At 53.5% G+C, this 25594-nt stretch overlaps 1 protein-coding gene across 6 annotated transcripts in view; it reads left to right on the forward strand.

Moving 5' to 3' along the window:
* The first annotated feature begins 10736 nt into the window (after positions 1–10736).
* DENND1B (DENN domain containing 1B) overlaps positions 10737–25594 on the forward strand; it is an 87226-nt gene continuing 72368 nt past the window's right edge. For 2 of the 6 annotated variants that reach the window (XM_059677555.1, XM_059677557.1), the window contains exons 1-2: positions 10744–10877; positions 16488–16552. In XM_059677555.1, coding sequence (XP_059533538.1) covers positions 10822–10877; positions 16488–16552 — 121 coding nt within the window. In that variant the 5' untranslated portion in view covers positions 10744–10821. Of the gene's footprint in view, positions 10878–14169; positions 14365–16487; positions 16553–25594 lie in introns of those variants that run through there. The other 4 variants (XM_059677560.1, XM_059677559.1, XM_059677558.1 and 1 more) reach the window with 4 other exon arrangements.

Consider the following 25594-nt stretch of genomic DNA (forward strand, 5'->3'; position numbering starts at 1 on the left):
GGAGGGGGGAAGAGTGTTGATAAGCAGAATAAACTTAAAAGTGAATCCCGCGTACCGCCCCCAAAGGGAGGAGAGAGCCGATAGTCACACACTGTGGCCCAAGAGTACACCCCAGGTCGCCCTCCACGGTCACATGGACATTCCTGGGAAGTGATGGTGGGACAAGGGGGAGGCCTAACCCACACCACACGCAACAGTAAATGCATCGCGGATGTAAGACCTCAATACGCAAGCAGTTTGCTTTTGAAGAAATTTAAAAAAAAGGGGGGTGCCTTTGGGACAAGAGGAGTCACCTGAGCCAGATGCCTTTTCAGGGAAGGAAGGTTGGTTAGTTACAAGCAGTTCGGAGAGCTGTCCACCTCCAGCTGTTAGCTTTGTCTGCATTCAACTCAACTTCTATTTTTGTTTGTTTGTTTATTTATTTATTTTAAGGATAGGGAGTTTTCTTCTTTATTTTTTTTTCCAGTATCGTTTTATTGATTTCAGAGAGAAAGGGAGAGAGAGAAATAGAAACATCCATGATGAGAGAGAATCATGGCTCGGGGGCCTCCTGCGCGCCCCCCACTGGGGATCGAGCCCGCAACCCGGGCACGTGCCCTGACCGGGCATCGAACCTCAACCTCCTGGTGCATAGGTCGAAGCTCAACCACTGAGCCACACTGGCCGGGCTGGATTCAACTCAGCTTTAGTCCACTGTTCTCAGGGAGGCCATGGTTCGAGTCCCGGCCAGGGCACATGCCTGGGTTGCAGGCTCGATCCCCCATGGGGGGCGTGCAGGAGGCAGCCAATCCATGATTCTCTCTCTCCCTCTCCCTTCCTCTCTGAAATCAATAAAAAAGAATATTATTATTATTTTTTTTTTAAAAGAGAGTTCAGCACACAGTGGGCTGGGTGTGGGCACAGGGTGGTTTTATGTGTAACCTGCCAGGGCCGTGGTCTCAGAATTGAGTCTTTCCAAGCAGAGAAAAGACCGGATTCTTTCCCGTGTAGACCTATCCCACCCCTGGCAACCTCCCGGAAACTCTGTTTATTCTCTCGGGTCCCAGGCAAAGGAGAGAAGAGCTTTTCTCATGGTCCCTTGGAGGAAATGGAGTTAAAACCTTGGCAGCAGCAGTCCAAGAGGAAACAAACAGACAAACAAGCCCTCGAAGACTCAGACAGTGATGCCCTGTGCACTGGGGCTCGCGTGGAATTTAAAGGGGAGAAGCCGGAGGAGGTGCACATGATAAAACAGACCCTACACACCCTGGTTGCATGTCGCCGCGTGCCGCTGAGCCCGGGATGGCCAGATGTCAAACCCCGCGAAGCTTGGGGTTCGCAGCCGCTTCTGCGGGGCTTAGGGGAATGAATGGGGTGTGTTCTCCCACACCCAGGCTTGGCATCTGACAGTTCGGCCTGAAACCCGGACACGCCCAGGGCCCGCCCTTCCCACGCCCTCCACTCACCCTCCACCTCCCAAACCACAGCACCTCCCCCCCCCCTCGCCCCCCACCCGGAGACGAGCTATTTCGTGATCCCTCGCTTCTCAAAGTGTTTTTCATCTAGTTTACGGAACACTTGCTTCACCTCTTGGTCCGAAAAACGGAGTCTCTCTCAGGGTGATGGCCCCCCCATCTGTAAGGGGCAGGGCGCCTTTCCGTCCTGGTGGCAAATAAGAGATAACGGCCCATTTCCGAGTAAGGAGGTTATGGGAAATCCAACCGCAATAATCGCATCAGCTCCCTTCGCCAGGAACCTCTCGTGGGCGTGTCCTGTCACCTTCATGAAAAGGCATGAAGATGAGCCTCATGGCACAGGTTAGAAAACAGACCGGGAGGCCCGAATGTGGGAGAAGTAAGGCCTTCCGGACGAGGGCCTGCTGGTAGCTGAATTCACACTCCGTTCTCTTCCTTTTTTAAGGAATATTTTTATTGGCTTCAGAGAGGAAGGGAGAGGGAGAGATAGAAACATCCACGAGGAGAGAGACTCATTGACTGGCTGCCTCCTGCACGCCCCCCACTGGGGATGGAGCCCGGGCACGTGCCCTGACCGGGAATTGAACCTGCGAGCTCTTGGTTCATAGGTCGATGCTCAACCTCTGAGTCACTCCGGCCGGGCTCTATTCTCTTTCCACTCTGTTGCGTTTCCTCTCATGATAACCACAGATGCCTCTCTGTACCCAACTCTAATAATAATATCATCATCATCATCATAACAACAACAACAAAACAGTATCATAATAATAGTAGCAAACACCTGGCAGCTATACACTCCATGTGTACTCACTTATTTAATACAACCTACCTATACAACAGGTACCATTGCCCGGCCGGTGTGGCTCAGTGGTTGAGCGCCGACCTATGAACCAGGAGGTCAGGGTTCGATTCCCAGTCAGGGCATATGCCCGGGTTGTGGGCTCGATCCCTAGTAGGGGGGCGTGCAGGAGGCCGCCGATCCATGATTCTCTCTCCTCATGGATGTTTCTCTCTCTCTCTCTCCCTCTCCCTTCCTCTCTGAAATCAATAAAAATATATTTAAAGTAAAATAAAATGAAACAGGTACCATTCACCATTCTCATTACCCTGACTTCACAGCGGAGGAGACGAGGCAGACGCATTGCCCAGGGGCCCTCAGCGCGTGGGGTGGCAGAGCCAGTGCTGCCCCAGGCACCCAGTGTGGCTGCAGGGTCTGGACTAAGCCACCTGCTCCCCCACTAGGACTAGCGATGAACGGTGATGGGGAGGGACCTCTGCTCCCAGCAGGAGCTCGGGGCCGTGTCCTCAGGCCTGGCCGCCACTCACTCATCGCCTGGAGGAAGCAGACCTATTTATAGCGCCGTGTGGAATGTTTTCCCTGAGGCCCTAGACGCCTGATGTACAGAGCAGGCTTTTCGAAGGTTGCACTAGACGCGGGTACCCTGCCCCTCCCTCAGGGGGCTTTGTGGAAGTATCAGGATTTAGCCACAGGAGAAATGAAATGGTGCCCGGCCAGTGTGGCTCAGTGGTTGAGCGTCGACCTATGAACCAGGAGGTCACGGTTCCATTCCCGCTCAGGGCACATGCCCGGGTTATGGGCTCGATCCCCAGTATGGGGGCATGCAGGAGGCAGCCGGTCCATGATTCTCTCTCCTCATGGATGTTTCCATCTCTCTTTCCCTCTCCCTTCCTTTCTGAAATCAATAAAACTATATTTAAGAAAATAATTGAGAGATTTAGGATATCTTGTGTTACAGCAGTCACCTGTAAAATTAAGGAACCAAAACACTCAGCCGGCGTGGCTCAGTGGTTGAGTGTCAACCTATGAACCAGGAGGTCACAGTTCAATTCCCGGTCAGGGCACAGGCCCGGGTTGCAGCTCCATCCCCAGTGTGGGGCGTGCAGGAGGCGGCCAGTCCGTGATTCTCTCTCATCATGGATGTTTCCATCTCTCTCTCCCCCTCTGAAATCAATAAAAATATATTTTAAAAAAGAAACCAAAACAAAGAAGGAAGTCGCTTCCGGAGGGAAGAAGCATTATTAGTCAGATGTGAAGACAGAACTTCAGCTGTGTGGCTCCGGCTGGCCCTGGTTTCAGGGAACAGTGGAGAGCTGAGGGGAAACGGCCAAAGGAAGACGGGGGTGGGAGTGGGAAGAAAACAGCAGCCCCTGGAGAACGAGGGGAAAATAAAGCTGAAATAGAAAAATCTGAAAAAGAGCGCTTTGTTTCGTTCCTGTTCATTTAGAGTGGCTGGCAATGCTTCGGCGGAAATTTCCATGAAAATCCAATCTTTGGGTGAGGTGTCTTTTTTGTTGTGTGTGTGTGTGTGTGTGTTTAAATGAAAATGCAAATTCTGATCAATCAAAAGTCCATCAGATCAGAACCTGGAAGGAGTCACTTCACAGGATGGAAAAGTAGACTCGAGACTCAAAAAATTGTACAGGTTGGAGAACTAGATCCAAACAAAGGATATAGAATGTAAAATCGATCGATTAAAAGGGGACATTCGGGGACTCAATCGAACGACCCAGGTCCTGCCCGACTTGGCACTTGGCTGCATTCAGAGCCCACGATGGCGACACCCACAGGCTCTGCTTACTCCTGGCCCGGCCTCTCGGGTGTTAGGGTCGCTGAAGGAGGAGCGCACGAGGCCAAAAGTGGTAAAGAATTATAAATGTACTAGAGGCCCGGTGCACGGATTCGTGCACATTGAAAGGAAACTAATTAGAAGGTGGCCAGTGGGGCGCAACTGGGCAAGATGGGCCAGATACGGCATGGAGCCGACCTCCCATGGTCCCTCCCCAGCCAGCTGCACCTGGGGCAGCACCAGGGTTCAAAGGGCGTCTGCAGAGTGAGTGGGGTCCCTCCGGCAGGTGGGGTCCCTCGGCCTGGCCAGCGGGGAATTGGGCCGAAACCGATATCCCCCGAGGGGTCCCAGGGTGCGAGAGGGCACTCTGCAAAGTTGCTGTGGCTCGGCAGCTCCTGCGCTGAGCGTCTGCCCCCTGGTGGTCAGTGCGCGTCATAGCGACTGGTTGAACGGTCGAACGGTCACTTAGGGTTTTATATATACAGATTAGGTCATCTGTAAACCAGATGGGTGGAGCCCCCAAAAGGCACCAACACCCAGGGACGGGGAGTCAGACATTTTAAAGGACCCCAGACAGGGGGAGGGGGGAGTTCTCTGGGTGTTTCTGGACCCCAGGCAAGTCCGGAGGGGAAAGTTACTGGTTCTCGCCAACGGAATGTGGTCTAAGCGAAAGGGAGTATCAGATGGGAAATGATCTAAAGGTCCTTTTGCCGGGGGGAGGGGGTACCGATGGATTATTTGGTCAGACCTGACGCCGGGCTAATGAAAACAGGACCTGTCCATGTACTGTAGCTCCCTCCTTACCACCTGAGCTCAGCACAGGCCAGCCTCCCCGGGGAGAGAGCACGTTATCATCGTCAAGAGGTGGGGCTTCGTTGCTGAAAGGCCTTTTCTCTGAGCCCGGGCGCTCCATCCCGACCTTGTCGCTGGCTGTAAGACCTGGAGACGATCACTTCACCTTTCTGCGTTTCAGTTCCCGCGTCTAGAACGTGGGAACAGTCCCAGCAGCTCACTGAGAGGGCTGCTGGGAAGGTTCCGGGCGGCGACGTAGGACAGGACAGCCGCCGCCTGGCTTTGGGGCCAGGGGGCCTGCGTTGGAGCTCTGACTCTTGGAACTGTGGTCCAGGTCATTTCAGGTGAGCTGCCCACCTTCTCGGGGTAGGTTGGCTCCCATGCACGGCTGGGGGGATGGGCAGGATCCAGCTCGGACACAAGGAAGGCCCGAGAACAGCGCCTGGCATGGAGAACGCATCCAATAGGGGACCCCTAGCTATGAAATTGAGGCGTACACATTAGCTACTATCACGTGTCTTCACTTTTCATGTGATTACAACATACACCCCCTCCCTGAGCTCTCCCAGAGACCCAGAGCCTCCTTGTCGATTGACCACTCGATGTAGCCGATCCCTAAAACTCTCGGCCTCGTTTCTGATTTAAATTCGGGTCGCTTCCGGCCCAGGAGCCTCGCTAAAAACCCCGGTGCTGTCTCTTCCCACGTGGCCACGTTCTGCTTCTGTTTTGCAGGAGGCGGCGAAGTTATCCCCGCGGGCCGGTTTCTGTCTTCGCCAGCCAGTTACTGAGCGCAGTTTCGCTGTGGGAATTCTAGTAATTTCACCAGCCAACGCCTACAGAACGATCTATCTCTCTTCCTAACGCCAACTAGAGAGAGAACGGCCCCAAACAGACGACGGGTCAGTCGCACTACTGCTCCAGGCAGCGGGAGAGGGCGCCCTAGCTGGTGTGGCTCAGTGGATAGAGCGTCGGCCTGCCGACTGAAGGGTCCCGGGTTCGATTCCTGTCAAGGGCACATGCCCGGGTTGTGGGCTCGGTCCCCAGTTGGGGGGCGTGCAGGAGGCAGCCGATCCATGATTCTCTCTCATCATTGATGTTTCTATCTCAATATCCCTCTCCCTTCCTCTCTGAAATCAATAAAAATATATTTTAAAAAGAGGGGGGGAGGGGAGGATGAAGTCCTAATTCAACAAAGGGGAAGGTTGGAAGACACATTGACCAACCCAGGGCTGATTTCCAGCTGCCGGCACAGAAGTAAAAGTCCCCTGTTGCTAGGGCACGTTGCTAGGGAACGAAGACACCAGTGGTGGCTGGTGGGCGGGCTGAGGGATGGTTTCCTCCCTGTGGTTTCTCACCTCTGTCTGCAAAGAGTCTCCCCGCTCAGACAGGAGCTAATGGCCCCCAGGGTCTTCGGGGAGCTTTTGGGGTGACCTCAGTGTCCCCTGGCCTAAACGAAACGCTTGAATGGCCCTCAAGACTCCATATTCACCATCTAACGGTCCCCTGGCCAGAGCTGCCTCCCTGTGTCCATATGTCCTTATGGGTCAGCACCTCCCATCCTCCCTCCCTCCCCACCCCCTCAGGGCCCCTCAAGTAGCTGGGCTGCAGCCTGCTTGTTAAGGGCAGAAGATGACAAAGAAGATGCCTTCGGACAACTCACTTCCTTTTAAAATCAAACCAACTATCTTTTGGGGGGAGGGTTGCGGGGTTGGGGGAAGGGTCATAAAGAAGTAGATTAAACTTCGTTCACTTTCACAACTTGAGTGGGAACTGAAAAGCTGGACTCAGGCTCCCTTACACCCGCCCCGGCCTGGATACCCCTCGGAGAACCTTCCCGTAGAGAGACACGGCTCCTTAGGAGAGAAAGTCTGCATTGAGACTTGTGCTCCCGCCCTGGCTGGGTTGGTTCAGTGGATAGAGCGTCGGCCTGCGGACTGAAGGGTCCCAGGTTCGATTCCTGGTCAGGGCACATGCCCGGGTTGCAGGCTCGATCCCCAGTGTGGGGCGTGCAGGAGGCCGCCGATCCGTGATTCTCTCTCATCATGGATGTTTCTATCTCCCTTCCTCTCTGAAATCAATAAAATAATGATAATTTTTTTAAAAAAAGACTTGTGTTCACGACGCACACGGTGGAAGCTACTTCCTAACTGGGGTCAGTTCTCACGACTCTGAACTCTTCCATTTGCCCCTCACACCACTCCCCGCCCTCCCCGACCTGCCCTGCTGTCTGCAGTGGAAGGCTGGGCTTCAGTGAGTTAAATCCATAAGCACCTCCATCCTCTGGCTTCTTGCGGGGTTTGGTCCATGGGAATCCCTTACCAGAGGCCAGAGGAGGAGCTGGGTGTGGATACCCTGACTCCTCCCCCGTGCGATACCTCGAGCTGCCTGGGTCCCTCTCCTGAAGGTCAAAGCTCTCTCTAGACACTCTCTCCTGAGTTTGGATCACCCCAGTCTTCATCCTTTGGGACCTAGAGGGGGGATAGTTTTTGCTGCCTCTCTCGTTGAGCTGTTTTATCTTGTAACTAGAGGCCCGGTGCACGAATTCTTGCACCGGTGGGGTCCTTTGGTCTGGTCTGCACCCTCTCACAATCCAGGACCCCTCAGGGGATGTCGGAGAGCCAGTTGCAGCCCGATCCCCGCAGGCCAGGCCGAGGGACCCCACTGGTGCACGAGTGGGGCCGAGGAGGGGCCGAGGGAAGTCTCCAGGGTGTGTCCAGCCCATCTTACCCAGTCCCGATCGGCCAGACCCCAGCAGCAAGCTATCCTACAGGTTGGAGCGTCTGCCCCCTGGTGGTTAGTGTGTGTCATAGCGACTGGTCAAACGGTCAGACACTTAGCATATTAGGCTTTTATTATATAGGATAGCTACCAAAGTCTAAACATTAGGCTTTGCCTGACATTTCTGGATTTGCCTTTTTGAGTATGGAATTTTAGATTGGGAATCATTTCCTTGGAATTTTTTCCCCATGGTCTTCCAACTTCCAGGGACGCCAGCTGGAGGATCCTGTCTGTTTTACACGGTTTGATTTTGTTTGTTTGTTTTTGTTTGCCTGTTGATTCCTGAGAGCTTCCAGGCTCTTCACGGTAACCCGAGTGTTCCGAATCACCGTGACAACGTGGAACGCGTCTCTTTCCGCTCCGTGACTTGGGAGGGGCCCTTTCACCTCTGAACCTCTGAACCAGGTCCTTTCGTTCCAGGAAACCTCCTCTTGCTATTCCTTTGATGGTATCTTTTCTCTGCTTCTTTGCTCTCTCCTTCACAGGCTGCAGCTCCTGGCTTGACAGTCTAGTTTTTTTTGTCTATTCTCTTTCTCTTTTCATTTCTGACTCTTCATGCTACTTATACATGTTTTTTCAATATATTATATATTTAAATGTATTTTTGTTGATCTCAGAGAGGAAGGAAGAGGGAGAGAGAGAAACATCCATGATGAGAGAGAATCATGGATCGGCTGCCTCCTGCACGCCCCCCACTGGGGATCCAGCCTGCAACCCGGGCACGTGCCCTTGACTGGGATCGACCGTGGGGACCCTTTGGTCCGCAGGCCGACGCTCTATCCACTGAGCCGAACAGCCAGGGCACCTTCTCTGTTTCAATGACAGCCTCCCTCATGCCCCCTTCCTTCCTTGTGAGGTGACAGTCGGCGGGAAAGAGTGGGGTCACGCTTTCAGCTCCAGGAACGTTACAGAGAGAACCGTTTCCATGGAAGAGAGAGGGAGACTGAGGGCTGGAGGCCAGCCTGGGGACACAGTCTCATTGTCTCATTGTCACCCAGGAGGAGAGGAAGCGCGGAGAGCCGGGGGGCAGCCGGGTGTCTGGCCGGGTGCTCTAGGTGAGTCAGATGGAGTGTGTGGGAGGCAGGGCGGCAGAAAGAGGAAGGACGGCCTCCCCCTCACCCAGGGACGGCCTGGCAGGAGCAGCATGTGAATCAGCACGCACCACGGTGTTCCTCCTTTTCATGTTCCCCCTCCAGGCCCACCGTGAAGCCGAGGGACAGAGGAGGGAGCCCAGGAAGTCATGCGGGGTGGCTCCTGCTCCCCTGTGCCTGCTCCGAGCTTAGGACTGCTAGCTGGTCTGCTTGGACGGGGTCAGAGGGCGTGGAGCATGTTGCAAACACCAGAGGCACCAGGGGCTGAGTGTCCGTGTGGCTCCTTCAGGCCACGTGTCCACCTTCCTCTCTGCTGTCTGCCCCCGGGGAACCACGTGGACGGGCCGCACCAGCTCAGCCTCTGGGCCGGCGGGCTTTGTGGTGACTCGAACCCTGGGTCCCGCAGCAGGAGGTGGAAGGAAGGAAGGAAGGAGAAGGAAATCGGGGTGTACCTGCCCCCGACTCCTCCTTGCAATAGGTTCCCCGGCCTCTCAGCAAAGGGGACTTGCTGGCCTCAGGCACCAACACGATGGGGGACTCTCTCTCCTGCCCACACCCCTCTTCCTGGCTGTGCAATTGGGGTGCCCTCCTGTTCTGTCATTTGACAGGGGAGCACCGCCGTGACTAGCCCTGAACCTCCAAACAGAAGCATAATATCGAAATTCTGAGCAGTTTCAACGACTTGAGCCGCGCTGGGCGGTAAGGGCACAGGTTTTGCTTCCTGGGACTTCTTTGGTGACTCTGGGTCCCTGACTGAACAGGACCCCAGTTGCTGTATATGTGGGTTCAGTGAGTGTCTTTTTAAAAAAAAGAATGTTTTTATTGATTTCAGAGAGGAAGGGAGAGGGAGCGCGCGAGAGAGACATCATGATGAGAGAGAATTATGGAATCAGCTGCCTCCTGCACGCCCCCCACTGGGGATCGAGCCCATAACCCGGGCATGTGCCCTGAGCGGGACTCGAACCGTAACCTCCTGGTTCATCGGTTGACGCTCAACCACTGAGCCACGCCGGCCGGGCTACAAAGGACTTTTGAAGAAAGGGATGACTACACAAATATCTAACACGATTGTAATTTGGATATTTTAAACACATCAACGAGGGAGAGGCCATATGACAATAAATCATTGGAATTGAAACAGGGACCCACTTGAGTCTTGTTCATATTTGTTGAGCGAGAAAAAGAGAGAGAGAGAGAGAGAGAGAGAGAGAGAGAGAGAGAGAGAGAGACTTATGGGCTTTATGAAGATAATGGCTTGATGTCTCAGTAGAATTTCGCAGGCTGACCTGTTTCCTAGGGCCTGTGGCACACACGGGGCTGGGGGGGGTGGGGTGCATTCTTGGGATAAGATATCCCTAAAGAATTAGCTTCCTGCTTTGCCAGGTATGGTACCTGTTTCACCTACTAATCTATACGTCACGGACGACGGAAACCCAGCTTATAAAACACGATCGTAAAGCGCTTGACAACATCGCGGCTATGAAAAGGCCACACGCCAACGAGGCCAGGCCTGTCTTTCTGGTTTGTACGTGAGGCCTGCGTGCATGGGTGACAGAGCGACGCAAACACTGAGCCTCTTTCCTTTTCTCTGTGCTCACAGACTGGCTTTGCCAGCTGGCTGGCTGGGGTCGGCTGTTTCACCCTCCACAGCAGGCCACTTGATTTAAAAACCTTCCTTCCACCCTGGCTGGTTCTGCTCAGTGGATAGAGCATCGGCCTGCGGCCTGAAGGGTCCCGGGTTCGATTCCGGTCAGGGGCACGTACCTGGGTTGCAGGCTCCACTGAGCCACACCAGCCAGGCCTCCCTCCAATACATTCTGACGTCACTGCGAATTGGACGTGATGACTCACTCTCCAGAGAGGATGGATGGGTGTGAGCCGAGCTGGCTTACCGTGGAGATGTTTTTAATTCACGGGAGTGTCTGGTGGGTGGGGTTGGGAGGTTCTGTCCCAGGCGGTGACACAGGGGACACACACACACACTCCGCCCTGTGCCTGGGGCCCAGGTGAGCCTCCTCCAGGTGTCCGGGAAGAGAACCGGACTTCTCCGATACAGTCCGCCAGTGCTACTCTGCTTCTGGCCGTTTTGCTTAACGCAGGACTGTCTTAAGCTTTCCGATGTCTGGCGGGTTGGGGAGCAGGGAGCAAGGCCGACCAGGAGATGCCGGTCAGAGGTAAGAGCTTTGGTTCCTTAATTTTGGGGCAAGTCACCTGGAAAGGTGGGGGGGTGGGGGTGGGGGTGGGGGGACAGGACTTCGCGGCTGGGTTGTCTTTGAGAACTGGGCTACCCTTTTTCACGGAAAGTTTAGCAGCCAAAGACACAGATATTATTCCCCCTTGAATTTTGGAAAGAGTTGGATATATTCAGGGGAGAAAGATGCTGAGGGGGATCTCAGCCCTTTTGTCTTCAAACTGGAAGACTACCTTTTAAAACAGGTTTTATTGAATTTTAGAGAGAGAGAGAGAGAGAGAAACATCGATGTGAGAGGGAGACATGGATCAGCTGCCTCCTGCACACCCCCTACTGGGGATCGAGCCCAAAACCCCGGCCTTTGCCCTGACCTGGAACGAACTGTGACCTCCTGGTTCATCGGTTGACGCTCAGTGACTGAGCCTCACTGGCCAGGCTAATTTTATTTTTTTATTTTTTTATTTTTTTATTTTTTTTTTTTTAAATATATTTTATTGATTTTTTACAGAGAGGAAGGGAGAGAGATAGAGTCAGAAACATCGATGAGAGAGAAACATCGATCAGCTGCCTCCAGCACATCTCCTACTGGGGATGTGCCCGCAACCCAGGTACATGCCCTTGACCGGAATCGAACCTAGGACCTTTCAGTCCACAGGCCGATGCTCTATCCACTGAGCCAAACCGGTTTCGGCGCCAGGCTAATTTTAAATTGATAATTTGGTATGGCCCAGGAATGATGTTATAAATATGCAGATGGACTTTGGCGGAAAAAAGGTTCCCCACCCCTGGTTTAAATAGACCTGTCCCCAAGATCAGTGTCTACAGAATTCTCTTTTCCGGTAATTTGTAACAAATCATGCAAATTGTGTCCGTAAATGTGTGTGTCCCTTTTATCTCAGTCATACCAGAATAGATAAAGGAATCTCCCGTATGGTCAGCTTCAACGCTGGTTTAAATAGATTTGTTTTGGGCCCAGCCGGCATGGCTCAGTGGTTGAGTGTTGACCTATGAACCAGGAGGTCAGGGTTCGAATCCCAGTCAGGGCACATCATATGCCTGGGTTGTGGGCTGGATCCTTCGTGTGGGGCGTGCAGGAGGCAGCTGACCCATGATTCTCTCTCATCATGGATGTTTCTATCTCTCGCTCCCTCTCCCTTTCTCTCTGAAATCTTTATATATATATATAAAGGTTTGTTTGGTGTGTGCATATACAGTGTTTTCCTTTCATATACTTAAATAAATTTTGAAAAATAACCATGATTCTGCAGAGGTATAACTGTCGCTCACATCCCAGCACGCGGGCGGGAGAAACCTATATATTAACATTTCCGCAGCACAGATAAAAAAAAAAAAAAAACCCTCATGCAGGCATCCCAGGTAGGGTTCCGTCTTTGGGGAGGAGAATTCATTATAATGAAAGGAGAAGTTCTAGCCATTTAGTAACCCCGGGAGCAGAAGTGGTTTTTCAGTTTGCAGAATTTGTCTGCAGTACGGTAACTCTTTGGGTAGAAAGGAGTTTTATTTGGGGGGGAAATGTGTGCGGTACCGTTGGCCTAACTGAAACTGAAATCCACAGAATCGTTTCTGAAAAGATCAGATAAAATCGGCAGCCCTTTCTGACTCGCACACGGCGCTGTCCGCGTGACAGACACGTCATAATTCCCTTTCTACCAGCGCAGGAACCGAGAAGCCGAAATGTCTGGGTGTGACGAGCTATGACAACACGTTAGGCTAATGTATACATCCCCCCCCACCCCGGTTCCTCATGATGTGCTACCCGCATTGTGGACGATTAAGTCCCTGGCGACGCACTAGACCTGGTTGCCTTGCCCAAGGACCCCCCCACCTTGGGCAGGTACATTCAACGCGGGCGTAACCCAGTTTCCTTTCAGGCTCTTGAGCCTAAATTCTGCTGTGAGTTCCTGAGGTTTGGCCTTGGGCTTGGACCTGTCATGACTCACCCTTTTGCAAACCACATTCGGCTTCCTCCCCTCCTACCTTTTGTGAGAATCGAGTCGGAAGCAACTGCCCTGTCCGGGTGACAAACAGCAGCCAGGCGTCCTGGGTGGTAATCCCGGTGGGAGAAGCCTCCAGAAGGTGTCCGTACGGGTGTCCGGCCCCGCACAGTCCGTGGAAGGTTCTCTCGGAGACGTTTCCTCGTGTCTTCTCCCCCGAGCCTGGGGAGGAAGGCGCAGAACAGAGAGAGGGGCCTGTGAGGTGGCCTCACTCGCCAGCACCAGGTGGGCCTGTCATGCCCCCCCCCACCCCCCTTGGCTGGCTTGCTGCCTCTCCTTCTAGAAAGTGCTGGTCAGTGGCCATCACCTGGCGTATGACAGGTCCCCTGCGTGCCATCACCCACTCCCCTCCTGCCCCAGCTCTGACATGTTGGCTGTGTCTCATGGTCCCCAGGCCTCTGGCCTCGTGGCTCCCCAGGCCTCCCGTGCACCCCCTGCTGTGAGTGTGTCCAAAGCGTAGTCCTCGCCCTGGCTGGTGTGGCTCAGTGGATAGAGCCACGGCCTCCGACCGAAGAGTCCCGGGTTTGATTCTGGCCAACGGCACCTGCCTGGGTAGCGGGCTTGATCCCCAGCAGGGGGCGTGCAGGAGGCAGCCGACCCATGATTCTCTCTCCTCATTGATGTTTCTCTCTCTCTCTCTCCCTCTCCCTTCCTCTCTGAAATCAATTGAAACAACAAAAACAAGCAGAGGCAGTAGCCTGAACACATTCAAAAACCAAAACCAAAAAACCCAAAATAACAAGAAAACGCGGTCCTTGCTGGCGCTGCGCGTGCAGGCGGGCCTGCGAAGACACCCCGTGTGCACCCAGGGGCGCCCCCACCCGTGGGCCCTGGGTGGCCTATTTGGCAGGTGCACGTGGGTGAATGAGGAGGGGGCGCCCTGTGTTGTGCAGTGGGGTCCCCAGACCCTGGTCAGAGGCGCAGGGGTGGGGGGCCAGGCTGCCCAGGTGCGGCCTCCCAGGGTTTCCACCTCCAGCTTCAAGCAAAGCACCTGTTTGGTCTAAAGGGTGAAGTAGGGACCCGCTCCGTGGAGGGGGCGCCCCCCAAAGGCGCGCGGGGGGCGAGGGGGGCGCAGCGCACGGGACCTCCGCCGCGGGGAGCCCGCTCCGCGCGCCCAACGCCGCGGATGGCGCAGGATCTGGGGGCGCCGCTCGCTCGGAGGTCGCGCCGGGACGCGCAGGGGCGGCGGGCGGTCAGGTGCCAGGTGCGCCCCGGCCCCGCCCCCTCCCGAGGCCCCGCCCACTTCCTGGTCGGCGGCGGCGGCGGCGGCGGCGCAGGAACCGAGGCCGCGGGCGGGAGGGCGGCGGGGACACGGGCGGCGCCCGCTGCTGTCACAGAGGCCGCGGCCGGGCGGGCGGGCGCGCGCGGCGACACGGGCCCCCCGAGCGCCGCCGCCGCCGCCCCGCGCGCCCCCCGAGCGCGCCCGCGACATGTGAGCATGGACAGCAGGACGCGGTGAGTGCGCGCTAGGCCCGGGCCCGGCCTCGCCCCGGGGTCCCCGCGATCCGGCCACCCCTCCTCCCCCCCTCGCCTTCCCGGCGGCTCCCGGCGGGTCTTCTCCCCCCAGGGGGTGCCCCTCCTCCCGCCGCTTCTGCGGGCGAACGCGCGCCCCCCCCACCCCCCATAATCGGGGCAGGGCGCCTGCAAACCGGCGTCCACTTGGGCAGGGTTTGCAGGCGTCGGGTCCCTCCGCAGCCCCGGGGTCGCTCCGGGACCTTCAGAACCTTCAGGAGGTCGGAGGCGACTTGCATGGATGCGGGGATTTGGTTTCCTTCTCTCTCTCTCTCTCTCTCTCTCTCTCTCTCTCTCTCTCTCTCTCTCCTCCCCCCCATTCCTAAACTTACTTGGCAAAGAATTCCTTCTTGTTTCTCTCTCTCTCTCCACCCCCCTCTTTTTTGGCCACCCCCTCCTGTCCCAGACTTTAAAGCCATGAACATCGAGTGTATTTGTGCGGCTGGGAAAGGGTTCTTAAATGTCACAGGTGTCAGTAGCTGGGCCGATGTCAGGTCTGCTCCGAAGGGGCACAGGCAGGGATATTAGGGACGTTCTGCAGTTGAAATGGATTTCCTGACATCCTGGGCGCGGGCGGGGAGGGGGGGGGGGGGGGGGGGGGGAGATGGGAAAAATCCCCGTTTTGCCATTTGGCTAGACGGTGCGGGATGAGGTCACCGGGTCGGAGTGTGACCATTGGAACCGGTGCACAGCGGCCGGACCGAGGGACTGTGCCTCTACTTGCAGATGAATGGATGTGGCCGGTCACTTCCTGTTTCTGGCTTCTCGTCTTTGACCATAAAATTTGAAAAGAAAAAGAGTGTTTACCCGGGAGCCCAGCGGTGGAGTCTGATCAGGCCCGAAGGCCTCCTTGGTGGGGGGTGGGTGGGGGGGGAGCCTGACATATATCTGAGCACTTTGGTCACGTGGCCACTGTGGTATCAGACTCGCATCTTCTGGCAGAAAGAGGTGAAAACAGGACCCTGTTTTGAAAAAAAAAAAAGTGTCTGCCTAGATTGCAATTCAGTTTTTGAACAGAAACCCATGAGTCGGTGGCATGTCTGAGAAGTTGGTAGAAGGGGATGTCTGAGCGAGGCAGCACCCGCCCCCCCCCCCGCCCCCCCCCCCCCAGCTCCTGGTGGGAAAGTGGAACCAGCAGGCAGGTGTGTCCTTACCCCGAGATAATGGACTGAAAGCGAGGCTGGTGGTGGTGGCCTTGCCGTCCGTGTGTGTGGTCTGCTGCTTCGAACGTGCCCAAGTCGAGTAATTACGTGTCAAGAGAAGTAGGGGCCACGCATGTCACGGAAGGAGCGTGATCCGTGGCTGCTGGTGGCCTGGAAGGGGCGGGCAGAGCCAGGCGGTTCATAATATTGTGAGGCCTGCTCTGTGCGCACGAAAGGTGGAGACGGGTAGGGCCATGCGGCTTTCGTTTAGATTCTATACAATAAAGATGATGCATTTAAAAAATATATATTTAAAAAATTTATATTTAAAATATATATTAAAATTGTATATTTAAAAATACATTTTTTATTGATTTCAGAGAGGGAGAAATAGAGAGAGAAACATCAGTGATGAGAGAGAATCATGGACGGGCCGCCTCCTGCACGCCCCCCCCATTGAGGACCAAGCCTGCAACCCGGGCATGTGCCCTGACCGGGAATTAAACTGTAACCTCCTGGTTCCTAGGTCAGTGCTCAACCACTGAGCCACACCGGCCGGGCAAGATGATGCTTTTCATGGAGGCATCACTTAATTCTTTCTAAGGTACTTCCAGATGTACTATTCAGTTTACCTAATCCTCACAATTTTATTTACTGGATCCTCACAATTGCATATGATGCGAACTAGGCCTTTTACAGGGGAAAGCTCAGAGGTGAAATGTTTTGCCCGGCGTCTCAGGCCTCCCCTCGCTCTCAAGTTGCTGACGTGGGAAAATGGCAACAACAAAACTGTATTTGCGCCGCACTGCGGCCATGTCGTCCCCGGCACCGACTGAGAGTGATGAGAACACCGGCTTTTCGGAGATGGTTACGCATGTCACGGGATGGGACTATAACGATGTTCTTTCTTTTTTTTTCGTTTAGGGAAAACCCAGAAAGAACCTTTGACCTGGTATTGAACGTGAAATGTCACTCCTCTGAAGGCGAAGGTACGTGCGTTCTGTCCATTCCTCAGACGGCCGAGTCCGTCCCAGCGCGTGTCCGCGTGGGGGACGCGTGAGGGTTCTCGCTGCGTGACTCTCTGCGCCTCCTGCCGCCTCACGTTTGTTGTTGGGAATGAAATCGCTGCGGGTCCCGGCCCTGCTGGCAGGAACCGTGCATGTTGTCTGTGCAGCTTCGGTGTCAGGTGTGGGAGACACACCGCTTCCAGCGCGGCCGTCCCGTGGGGCCTTCACGTTTCACTTCCTTTCACTCCTCTTCGGAAAGGTGGCTCCTTTTCAAAACGCCAGTGAGGCCCGGCCGGTGTGGCTCAGTGGTCGGGCACCGATCTAGGAACCAGGAGGTCATGGCTCGATTCCCGGTCAGGGCACATGCCCGGGTTGGGGGCTCGATCCCCAGTGGGGGGTGTGCGGGAGGCAGCCGATCGGTGATTCGCTCTCATCATGGATGTCTCTGTCTCTCTCTTCCTCTCTCTCTCAACTCAGTAAAAAAATATAAAAAATAATAAATAGATCAAACACCAGTGAAATTCTCCTCCAGTCCAGGGGGAGCCACACCGGTTCCCTCCTGATGGTCTTGGAATTGCCCCTTCTGTTGGAATGACCTCGCTTGCCCAGCCCTGGTGGGGGGAGGGAGTGAGGGAGGGAGGGAGGCGTGGGACATGCCTGGGAAGGGTTTCAGCTGTCAGTTCTGTGCAATTTCCTGAAAAGACAGAGCCCTTTGCGAGGGTGATTTTTGTTAGTTTTCCCCACTTTTGTTGTGTGTGTGTGTGTGTGTGTGTGTGAGAGAGAGAGAGAGAGAGAGAGAGAGAGAGAGAGAGAATGAGGGTTATCTTCCTGATTCTTTCCTTTTCAGCGTGCCCTGTGTGATGTTTTCACGGGTGTGGCTGGTGTGATTTCCCTGGCGGTGCGCTCGGACCCTGGACACCTGATGCTTAGGTGTGGGTCTGGGGAGCTGAGGCCTCTATTCTTGGCGCAAAGGCGGCCGATACTCTCAGCGTCAGAAACTGGCCAGCAATTATATGCCTTTTTTTTTTAAAGCAATTATATGCCTTTATTTTAAAAAAAGCAATTCTATGCTCTTAAGCAATTTGGAGCTGCACACCTTAAAATAGAGGTGCCCACCCCGGCTGTGGCGACAGGGGCGTGGCTGACGTCGGGGCAGGAAGTTGAAGTCGCACACAGGCGGGGCTCGGCCGGCCCTGGCTGCTGCACGCTGGCCGGCTGGGACCATGGCGGCGCTCTTTCTGCCATGATTCGTACATTTTAATTTCTGTGCGTCTACAGACAGACATCAGAAATGCAAAACTATGAATGGTTTTTTTAAACATAGTTTGAAACCTCAGTGTTGAGAGGGAGGGCAGCCTCTTATAACCTATTGTCGATGGAAGACAGCCTCTTACAGTCATGAGTGCGTGCAGGCTAAAGTCATCGCGATGAAAGGACCAGGTCCGTGCCTGGGGCAGGCGGGCCGTGACCTTTCCCTGGAGACTTGGGAGTGGCCGGCTCCGTCCTCACTCCCTCTGCCCTCGCCCATCTTTTAGGAACTGGTCTGTCCAGTTGCTTTTTCCCACTTTGGTCTTCTCTTCTTGCCCTTTGGCTGTTTGCTGTGGAAACTGCTGCTTTTTAGAAACATCGTCATTTGTATTTTTTAAAATATATTTTTATTGATGTCAGAGAGGAAGGGAGAGGGAGAGAGAGATGGAAACATCAATGATGAGAGAGAATCACGGATCGGCTGCCTCCTGCACGCCCCCCACTGGGGATGGAGCCCACAACCCGGGCATGTGCCCTTGACCGGCATCGAACCCGGGACCCTTCAGTCCGCAGGCCGACGCTCTATCCACTGAGCAACACCAGCTAAGGCGATCAGATGTTTAATGAACTCACCCCTGAGGCCTGGGCAGGGCCAGACCAGATGTTTTCCGGGGGCAGATACGGCCTGAGGGCCGGACGTTCCCCACCCCTGGACGTTAAAGGCACCCGGAGGCCCTACTTATGTAGGAATTTACCTGAAAAACCACCCGTGTGAATCAGGATGCTTTAGGGCCCAGATTCCAAATCTGTTTGGATAATAAGGAAGCTTGCCGGTTGTTTCACAGAAGAGGAAGTGTAAAAGTAGGTCATGGGAGATCCGGCCAGGAAGTTTCTTTCCCAGAATCCCCCAGCACCTCGGATCCCAGGGACCCACGCTGCCCTGGGGCCCAACCAGCCCTAAAATAGTCATTGGTGGGTGTCGCGGCGGAGGGGGGGCAGTGGGAAGACGATTTACTAAGCACCTGGCAAGGAGTCAACGTTGGAAAATCAATCAAAATGCTCTCTGCATGTCTGGGAATAGCGGTTTGTATTTCTGATGGCCACGGGATCCAGTAGGACACAGGACGCCGGGGGTCAAGTGGGTGTTGGCGAAGGTTGGGGACGTTACAGTAAGGTACTCGGCAGGCTTCCCTCGCCCACTTCTCCATGGGGACGTTTTCAATCCTTTCGTGCGTCCCCCGCAGTTCAGGTCGGAAACCGCTTTGGAGACACGTGATTGTTAACCAGGTTTTGGTTAGTGATCTGTCAGGGTAGAACTCATCACCTTCCTCCGATCCGAATTTGGACACGCGTGTCGTGTCAGAGACGTTGCGTGGGACTTGGGGAAAGGGTTGCCAGAGCGTCGCGGCCCTGGCCCGCGTGCCCGCCAGCTTCCACTGCGGTGTTCTGGCGATGGCTTCTCCGAAGCGGGTGTTTCTTTCCTGGACGGATCGTGGAGGAGATAGGAGCCGCCCGTCTCCCGTCTGGCACGTGGAGAAGCCGGAGCAGCACAGAGAAGCGAGGAAATGTGCCCCGAGGCCCAGCTCCTGCGTCTGGGTTGCTTGGCAAGCAGATCCGATCTGTTGTTTTAATCACCTGGCCCGTGGCCTCTCCTAACCTCGCATGAGCTCACGGTCGGCTGCTCTGTGATCATGGGAGGCAATCTGCGAGAGCAAGCTGAGTGGGGTACACGTATTTATTATTATTTATTTTTAATTTTTTTATTGATTGAGTTATTACATAAGTGTCCTTATCCCCATGCTATCCCCTATCCCCCCCACTCATGCCCTCACCCCCCTGTTGTCTGTGTCCATTGGTTAGGCCTATATGCTTGCATGTAAGTCCTTTGGTTGATCTCTCCCCCTATTTATTATCATTTATTATTATTTTTTAAAATGTTTTTATTGATTTCAGAGAGGAAGGGAGAGGGAGAGGGGGAGGGAGGGAGAGAGAGAGAGAGAGAGAGAGCAATGATGAAGAAGAATAATTATGGATTGGCTGCCTTCTGCACACCCCACACTGGGGATTGAGCCCGTAATCCTGGCATGTGCCCTGACCGGGAATCGAACCGTGACCTCCTGGTTCATAGGTCGACACTCAACCACTGAGCCACACCAGCTGGTCCCTCTGTCTCTCTTCTGAAATCAGAAGCCAAGGCAAGCGGGCCCTGACCCAGCCCGCGTCCCTACGCCCCGTGCACAAAGGCGTTTCCGAGCCCACTTCACCTGGGGTGCGTCTCGCCTGTGGGGGTCCTGTTGGCCTGGGACACGCCCGTACTTGGCACTCACCGTGTCCCGGCCGGAATGTGCGGGTGGAACATGCAGACGGAGACGGTGTCTGATTTGTCTGTCGGTCCTGCTTCAGGGAAGCTCCTGGGGGGCCTGCCCCGCTTCCTCCTTTGCGTAGAAGGAAGAGCTCAGCGCGGCCTGGCCCGCGTGGGGAGCGAGTCCCGGGTGGATCCCGGTGATCGGACGAGGCTCCGTGCCCAGCCACGGGGCACGTGAGCGCGGATCCATCACTTCGGAGAGCTGCTGGTCACAGAAGCGACCTGGGGCGTGAGTCGCTGTGACCGTAGCAGGGACGTTCGACGTGTGGGACCGTGTGGGTCTCGGGCTGGGCAGGGTCGGGACGCCCTCCGCTCAGCCCTTCCCATTCAGGACCCGCGTCTTTCCTCTGAACCCCAGACTCACCGGGACCCGCACTGTCTATGTATTTCGTTGTTGTTGTTGATCATCCTCACCCAAGGATATTTTTTCCGTTGATTTTTAGAGAGAGGAAGGGAGAGTGAGAGACAGAGAGAAACATGGATGTGAGAGAGACACACCGATCGGTTGCCTCCTGCACGCGCCCGGACCAGGGCCGGGGAACCTGCAACCGAGGTGTGTGCCCTTGACCGAAATCGAACCCAGGACCCTTCAGTCCACGGGCCGACGACGCTCTATCCACTGAGCCACACCGGCTAGGGGTAGATGTATGTTTTTGGAGGCCGCCTTGAAACCTGTGTGCACCCACCCACACAGTCCCAAACCCAGGGGAACCCTGACATTTAGAAAGTAGGGCTTTGGTGAATCACACGCTGCAATGAAGTGGTTTAGGACACTTTGCATATCGCCCCACGTGGAAAAAAAAAAAACACCACCTGTGAGTGAAATGTGGTCACCAGGGTTTGCCTTTGGCGGTGCGCTCCTTCGAGAACTCTCTCTGGCTCCCTGTCCATCCGCACACCCGTCCCAAAGGGCTCCCTTTATCCGCGGGTCGCTGGCGTGAACCAAACTCCCCTTTTCTCGCACCTGCCAGCCGGGGCCACAGCGAGCGTGGCTCTGTAGAGCCGCGTCTGTGAGAGGCGCTGCCTTTGTTTCATGCAGAAAATCTTTGAGTCCAGCTGGACTTTTAGATGTGGCTTCGGTCGGCACATCCTCCTTCATAGAGCCGCCTCGCCTGCAGGTGTGAAAGCCTAACCCCATTTCAGCCCGGCCGGTGTGGCTCAGGGGTTGAGCATCGACCTAGGAACCAGGAGGTCACGGTTTGACTCCCGGTCAAGGGCACAGGCCCGGGTTGCAGGCTCGATCCCCAGGGAGGGGGGCGTGCGGGAGGCAGCCGGTCCATGAATTCTCTCTCATCATCGGTGTTTCTATATCTCTCTCCCTCCCCCTTCCTCTCTGAAATAAAATATATATACGTGTTTAAAAATCTCAGGTCAACACTCAGTATCTGTTGGTTCTCACTTCGATAAGGATGCTGTGGAGTTTATGTAGGGTGTCCCCCCCAAATGTACACGCACGCTGCGAATAATTATAAAGGCGTTGTGTGTTAACAGGCATTGCATTTGCAAAATGGAGCCCTCCGCTGTTCAAGTGTGTATACGTTCTTTTTTGGGACACATCCTGTATTTTTTTTTTAACAGTTTGATTATAACTGGTCTCGGTAGCTATGCCTGTGGGTCACCTGTTCTTTATTTTTGCTGCTGGCGTCCAAGGTGACTTCTGGGTTTTTCGGGTGAGTGATCTCACCCCTCCCCGCTCCCTTTACCTGGGGGGTGGGGTGCCTGATTCCCGGTCAGGGCGCAGGCCCGGGTTTCGGGCTCGATCCCCAGTAGGGGGCGTGCAGGAGGCAGCCCATCCATGATTCTCTGTCATCATGGATGTTTCCACCTCTCCCCTCCTCTCTGACATCAATAAAAATATATTAAAAGTAAACGAAGTGAAGAGAAGGCGGTGCTGTATCTCCAACACCCGTACTTCGGATTTTAATAAAAACATGTTCAAAAGCTTTCTTGCCAAGAGCACTGAAAGGCTGTAGATTTTTATCATCACAAGCAAAGGTGCTTTCTTTAAAAAGAATTTTTTTTTTTTTTTTTAAAAGAAGGACGTTGACGATGAACCACAGGCTCTGTCACTGAGTTGGCAGAACCGGTGAAGATCAGATAGGGCCCTTTCCTCTTTCACTTCCTCCTCCCTTATCGGTCGAATCTGGAAATACAGCGCCGAGCTATCGGTCTGGTGCATCTGAGCGTGCTCTGCAGCCGGGGAAGCGTCCAGAAATTAGTCATTTCAGAAACCGTTTCGTCTTGGTCCGGTGGCAGACGTGCAACGGAGGACGGGTGCCTTCAGCGTTCAAACGGAGCCTGCATTCACCTGAAGCCACCCTTTCGCATTGAACTCTGGTAAAAGTTAACCTTGCCGAGGATTGGAAGTAACGGACGAATATGTGCAGAAAACATTGGTTGAGACAGAACCGATGGCGTGAGGCCAGGGGTGCCTTCAGCCACGGGGACACGGAAGTCCCCGGGGTCTGCGAATTTAAATATCTGTTGGTCGTTGAGTTTCTTTTGGATGTGGTGTTTAGAAGAGGGAGTTGTCGTACTTGGGGAATTTTTTTCCAAGGTCTCGGGCACTGTTGTTCTTTTATATCCGTGGAAGCGGTCGTTTCTGTTTAATCATGACAGTCCATGGAAGAGGTTGATTTCCTTCTTTAGAAAAATGGTGTGTTCTCTCTTTGTATTTTGTTCTAGTTGCTCCAGGGGACTAGCCGTGTCTCAGAGTGGTCGCTTTGCTGTGAAATGGGTGGTTTTGGGGAGGAGTATCTCTGCAGGATAATCGTTGACAATAAGGGGCAACACAGTTTCATGCAGATTACGTGTTGGCTGTGTTCACTGTGTCCAGGGTTAGACATGTTCTAGAAGAAACAGGAAGCGAAGACGTGTGTACAGAAACACTAGTTTGTGCCTTAGCCAGTTTGGCTCAGTGGCTAGAGCGTAGGCCTGCGGACTGAAGGGTCCCAGCTTCTATTCCGGTCAAGGGCACATGCCTGGGTTGCGGGCTCCGTCCCCGGGGGTGCGGGAGGGGGTGTGCAGGAGGCAGCCAATCAATGATTCTCTCTCATCATGGATGTTTCCATCTTTCCCTTCCCTTCCTCTCTGAAATCAATAAAAAAATATTTTCAAAAAAAGACATTATAAAACAATAACAAAAAACCCTCCCCCCAAAAAACAAGAATACTGGTTTCCAAGTGTTTCATACTAACTACAGGGCTGGGCATACATCGGTTTACAGTCATGAGGACGAGAAACACAGTTTATTCTTGTGTGATTATGTAGTGATTCTTGTGTTACTTGCCATACGAACAACTGTACACCTACTCTTGCCAACCCCTGTCTTGTGTTTATTAGTGACAACGCTTAACAAACTGACGTATTAAAAGGGAATGCTCGATGAAAATCACAATTTTCTTTTCTTTTTTTTTTTTAAATATATTTTATTGATTTTTTACAGAGAGGAAGGGAGAGAGATAGATAGTTAGAAACATCGATGGGAGAGAAACATCGATCAGCCGCCTCCTGCACATCTCCCACTGGGGATGTGCCCGCAACCCAGGCACATGCCCCCGACCGGAATCGAACCTGGGACCCTTCAGTCCGCAGGCCGACGCTCTATCCACTGAGCCAAACCGGCTTCAGCGAAAATCACAATTTTCATTTGTAAATGTTTTTTTCCGTTGAAAGCTTACGTGCAATGGGAACTGTGAACATAAACGCAGTCCTTCGTATTTCATCGTATACTTGCAGAGAGAATACACACAATGAACAGTCTCCAATGCTAATCCGAGAGCTAATTTTTAAAAAAGTGTATTTTTGTTGATTTCAGAGAGGAAGGGAGAGGGAGAGAGAGAAACATCAATGATGAGAGAGAATCGTGGATCGGCTGCCTCCTGCGCGTCCCCTGCTGGGGATCGAGCCTGCAACCCGGGCACGTGCCCTTGACCGGGAATCGAACCAGGGACCCTTCAGTCCACAGACTGATGCTCTATCCACTGAGCCAAACCAGCCAGGGCTCGGAGAGCTCATTTACAGCATAGCCTCTTGTCTGTTCTCCTTCTAAAAGGAATCATAAGAAAAGCTATTGCTTTGGGACAGTGGTTCTCAACCTTCCGGCCCTTTCAATACAGTTTCTCATGTTGTGACCCAACCATAAAATTATTTTCGTGGCTACTTCATTACTGTCATGTTGCTACTGTGATGAATTGTCATGTAAATATCTGCTATGCAGGATGGTCTTAGGCGACCCCTGAGAAAGGGTCGTTCGACCCCCAAAGGGGTCGCGACTCACAGGTTGAGAACCGCTGCTTTAGGATATGATGAACAGCTCAGGTGACCAAAAAGTATTTCCTTTGAAAGACCATCTTTCTATAAGCAACCCATTCACTCCTCCCTCTCCACCCACCTCCCTGCCCCCCGTGTACCTGTAAAAACTCTTGTGTTGGCTTTTAATGATTGGTATCTGAAAAACGTCAAAACATTGATTCTCAGTTGTAAGTTTCTTGTCATAGATTAATCAAGATTGAACATCTGTGGTTCAGCGTGGCTTTCTTTTTGTTGTTGTTGTTGTTAATTTAAAATTAAAAAAAAACAAAACAAAACACAAAAAAACGAACTCTCACGAATGGCCCTTGGGACAGATGGCCCCTCGCTGTTGATGGTTCGATTACCGGGGTCACCCACAGCTTCAGAGGAGTGCGAGAAAAGAAATTGCTTTCTCTGTCAAGGTGTTTTCAATTCAATTCTCACCCATTAGCCCCGTTGGGTTAAGTTTGGACTCACGCGATCGGCTCGGAATTACTCGATCAGGCGATTGATGAAGGTTTTCATTTTATGGTAATAGGTCTTTGCTTTAAAGGGCCCGGAAGAAGCCAAGTGATACATTAACCTGCTACGAATTAAGAGTTTAAAGTTCTTTGACGTCCCATGGTCATTACCTGCGCTGGGGATTCACTTACCTCTGAGCAAAAAGAGCCTGAGTTGTTTTGAGGCGGGAAGCTAATGTGAGATCATTCTGGGAGGAAACATCTAGAAAGGCCGGAGTTCTCGGTTACATTGCTTTTATGGTTTGAGAGTCTGAAGGACCAAAATAATTTGACAGTCGGAGTGGTTTGATTCTCTGAATGATTCTTCCCGGGGAAGACAGTCACAGAGGGCCATTATAGTAGATGCGTTTGCACCCCTTGCCTGTATACGTTTTCAGAGGTGAAACTAACGGACGAAGTTTCCCAAGTTGCCTGCCTTTTTGTTCTAAATGTGTGCATTTATGTAAAGTAGTCGGTAGACGCGCGCCTCTGCCATTTTGCAGCTGGATCTAAAGTAACACATCTTAAAATACTAATTTCACTTCCTTAAGGGTTTTGTATCTGTAAGTCAAACTCAAAGAAGAATTATTTTATTTATTTTTAATATATTTTTATTGA

This window comes from Myotis daubentonii, chromosome 20 (genome assembly GCF_963259705.1).
Source record: "Myotis daubentonii chromosome 20, mMyoDau2.1, whole genome shotgun sequence".
NCBI lineage: Eukaryota > Metazoa > Chordata > Mammalia > Chiroptera > Vespertilionidae > Myotis > Myotis daubentonii.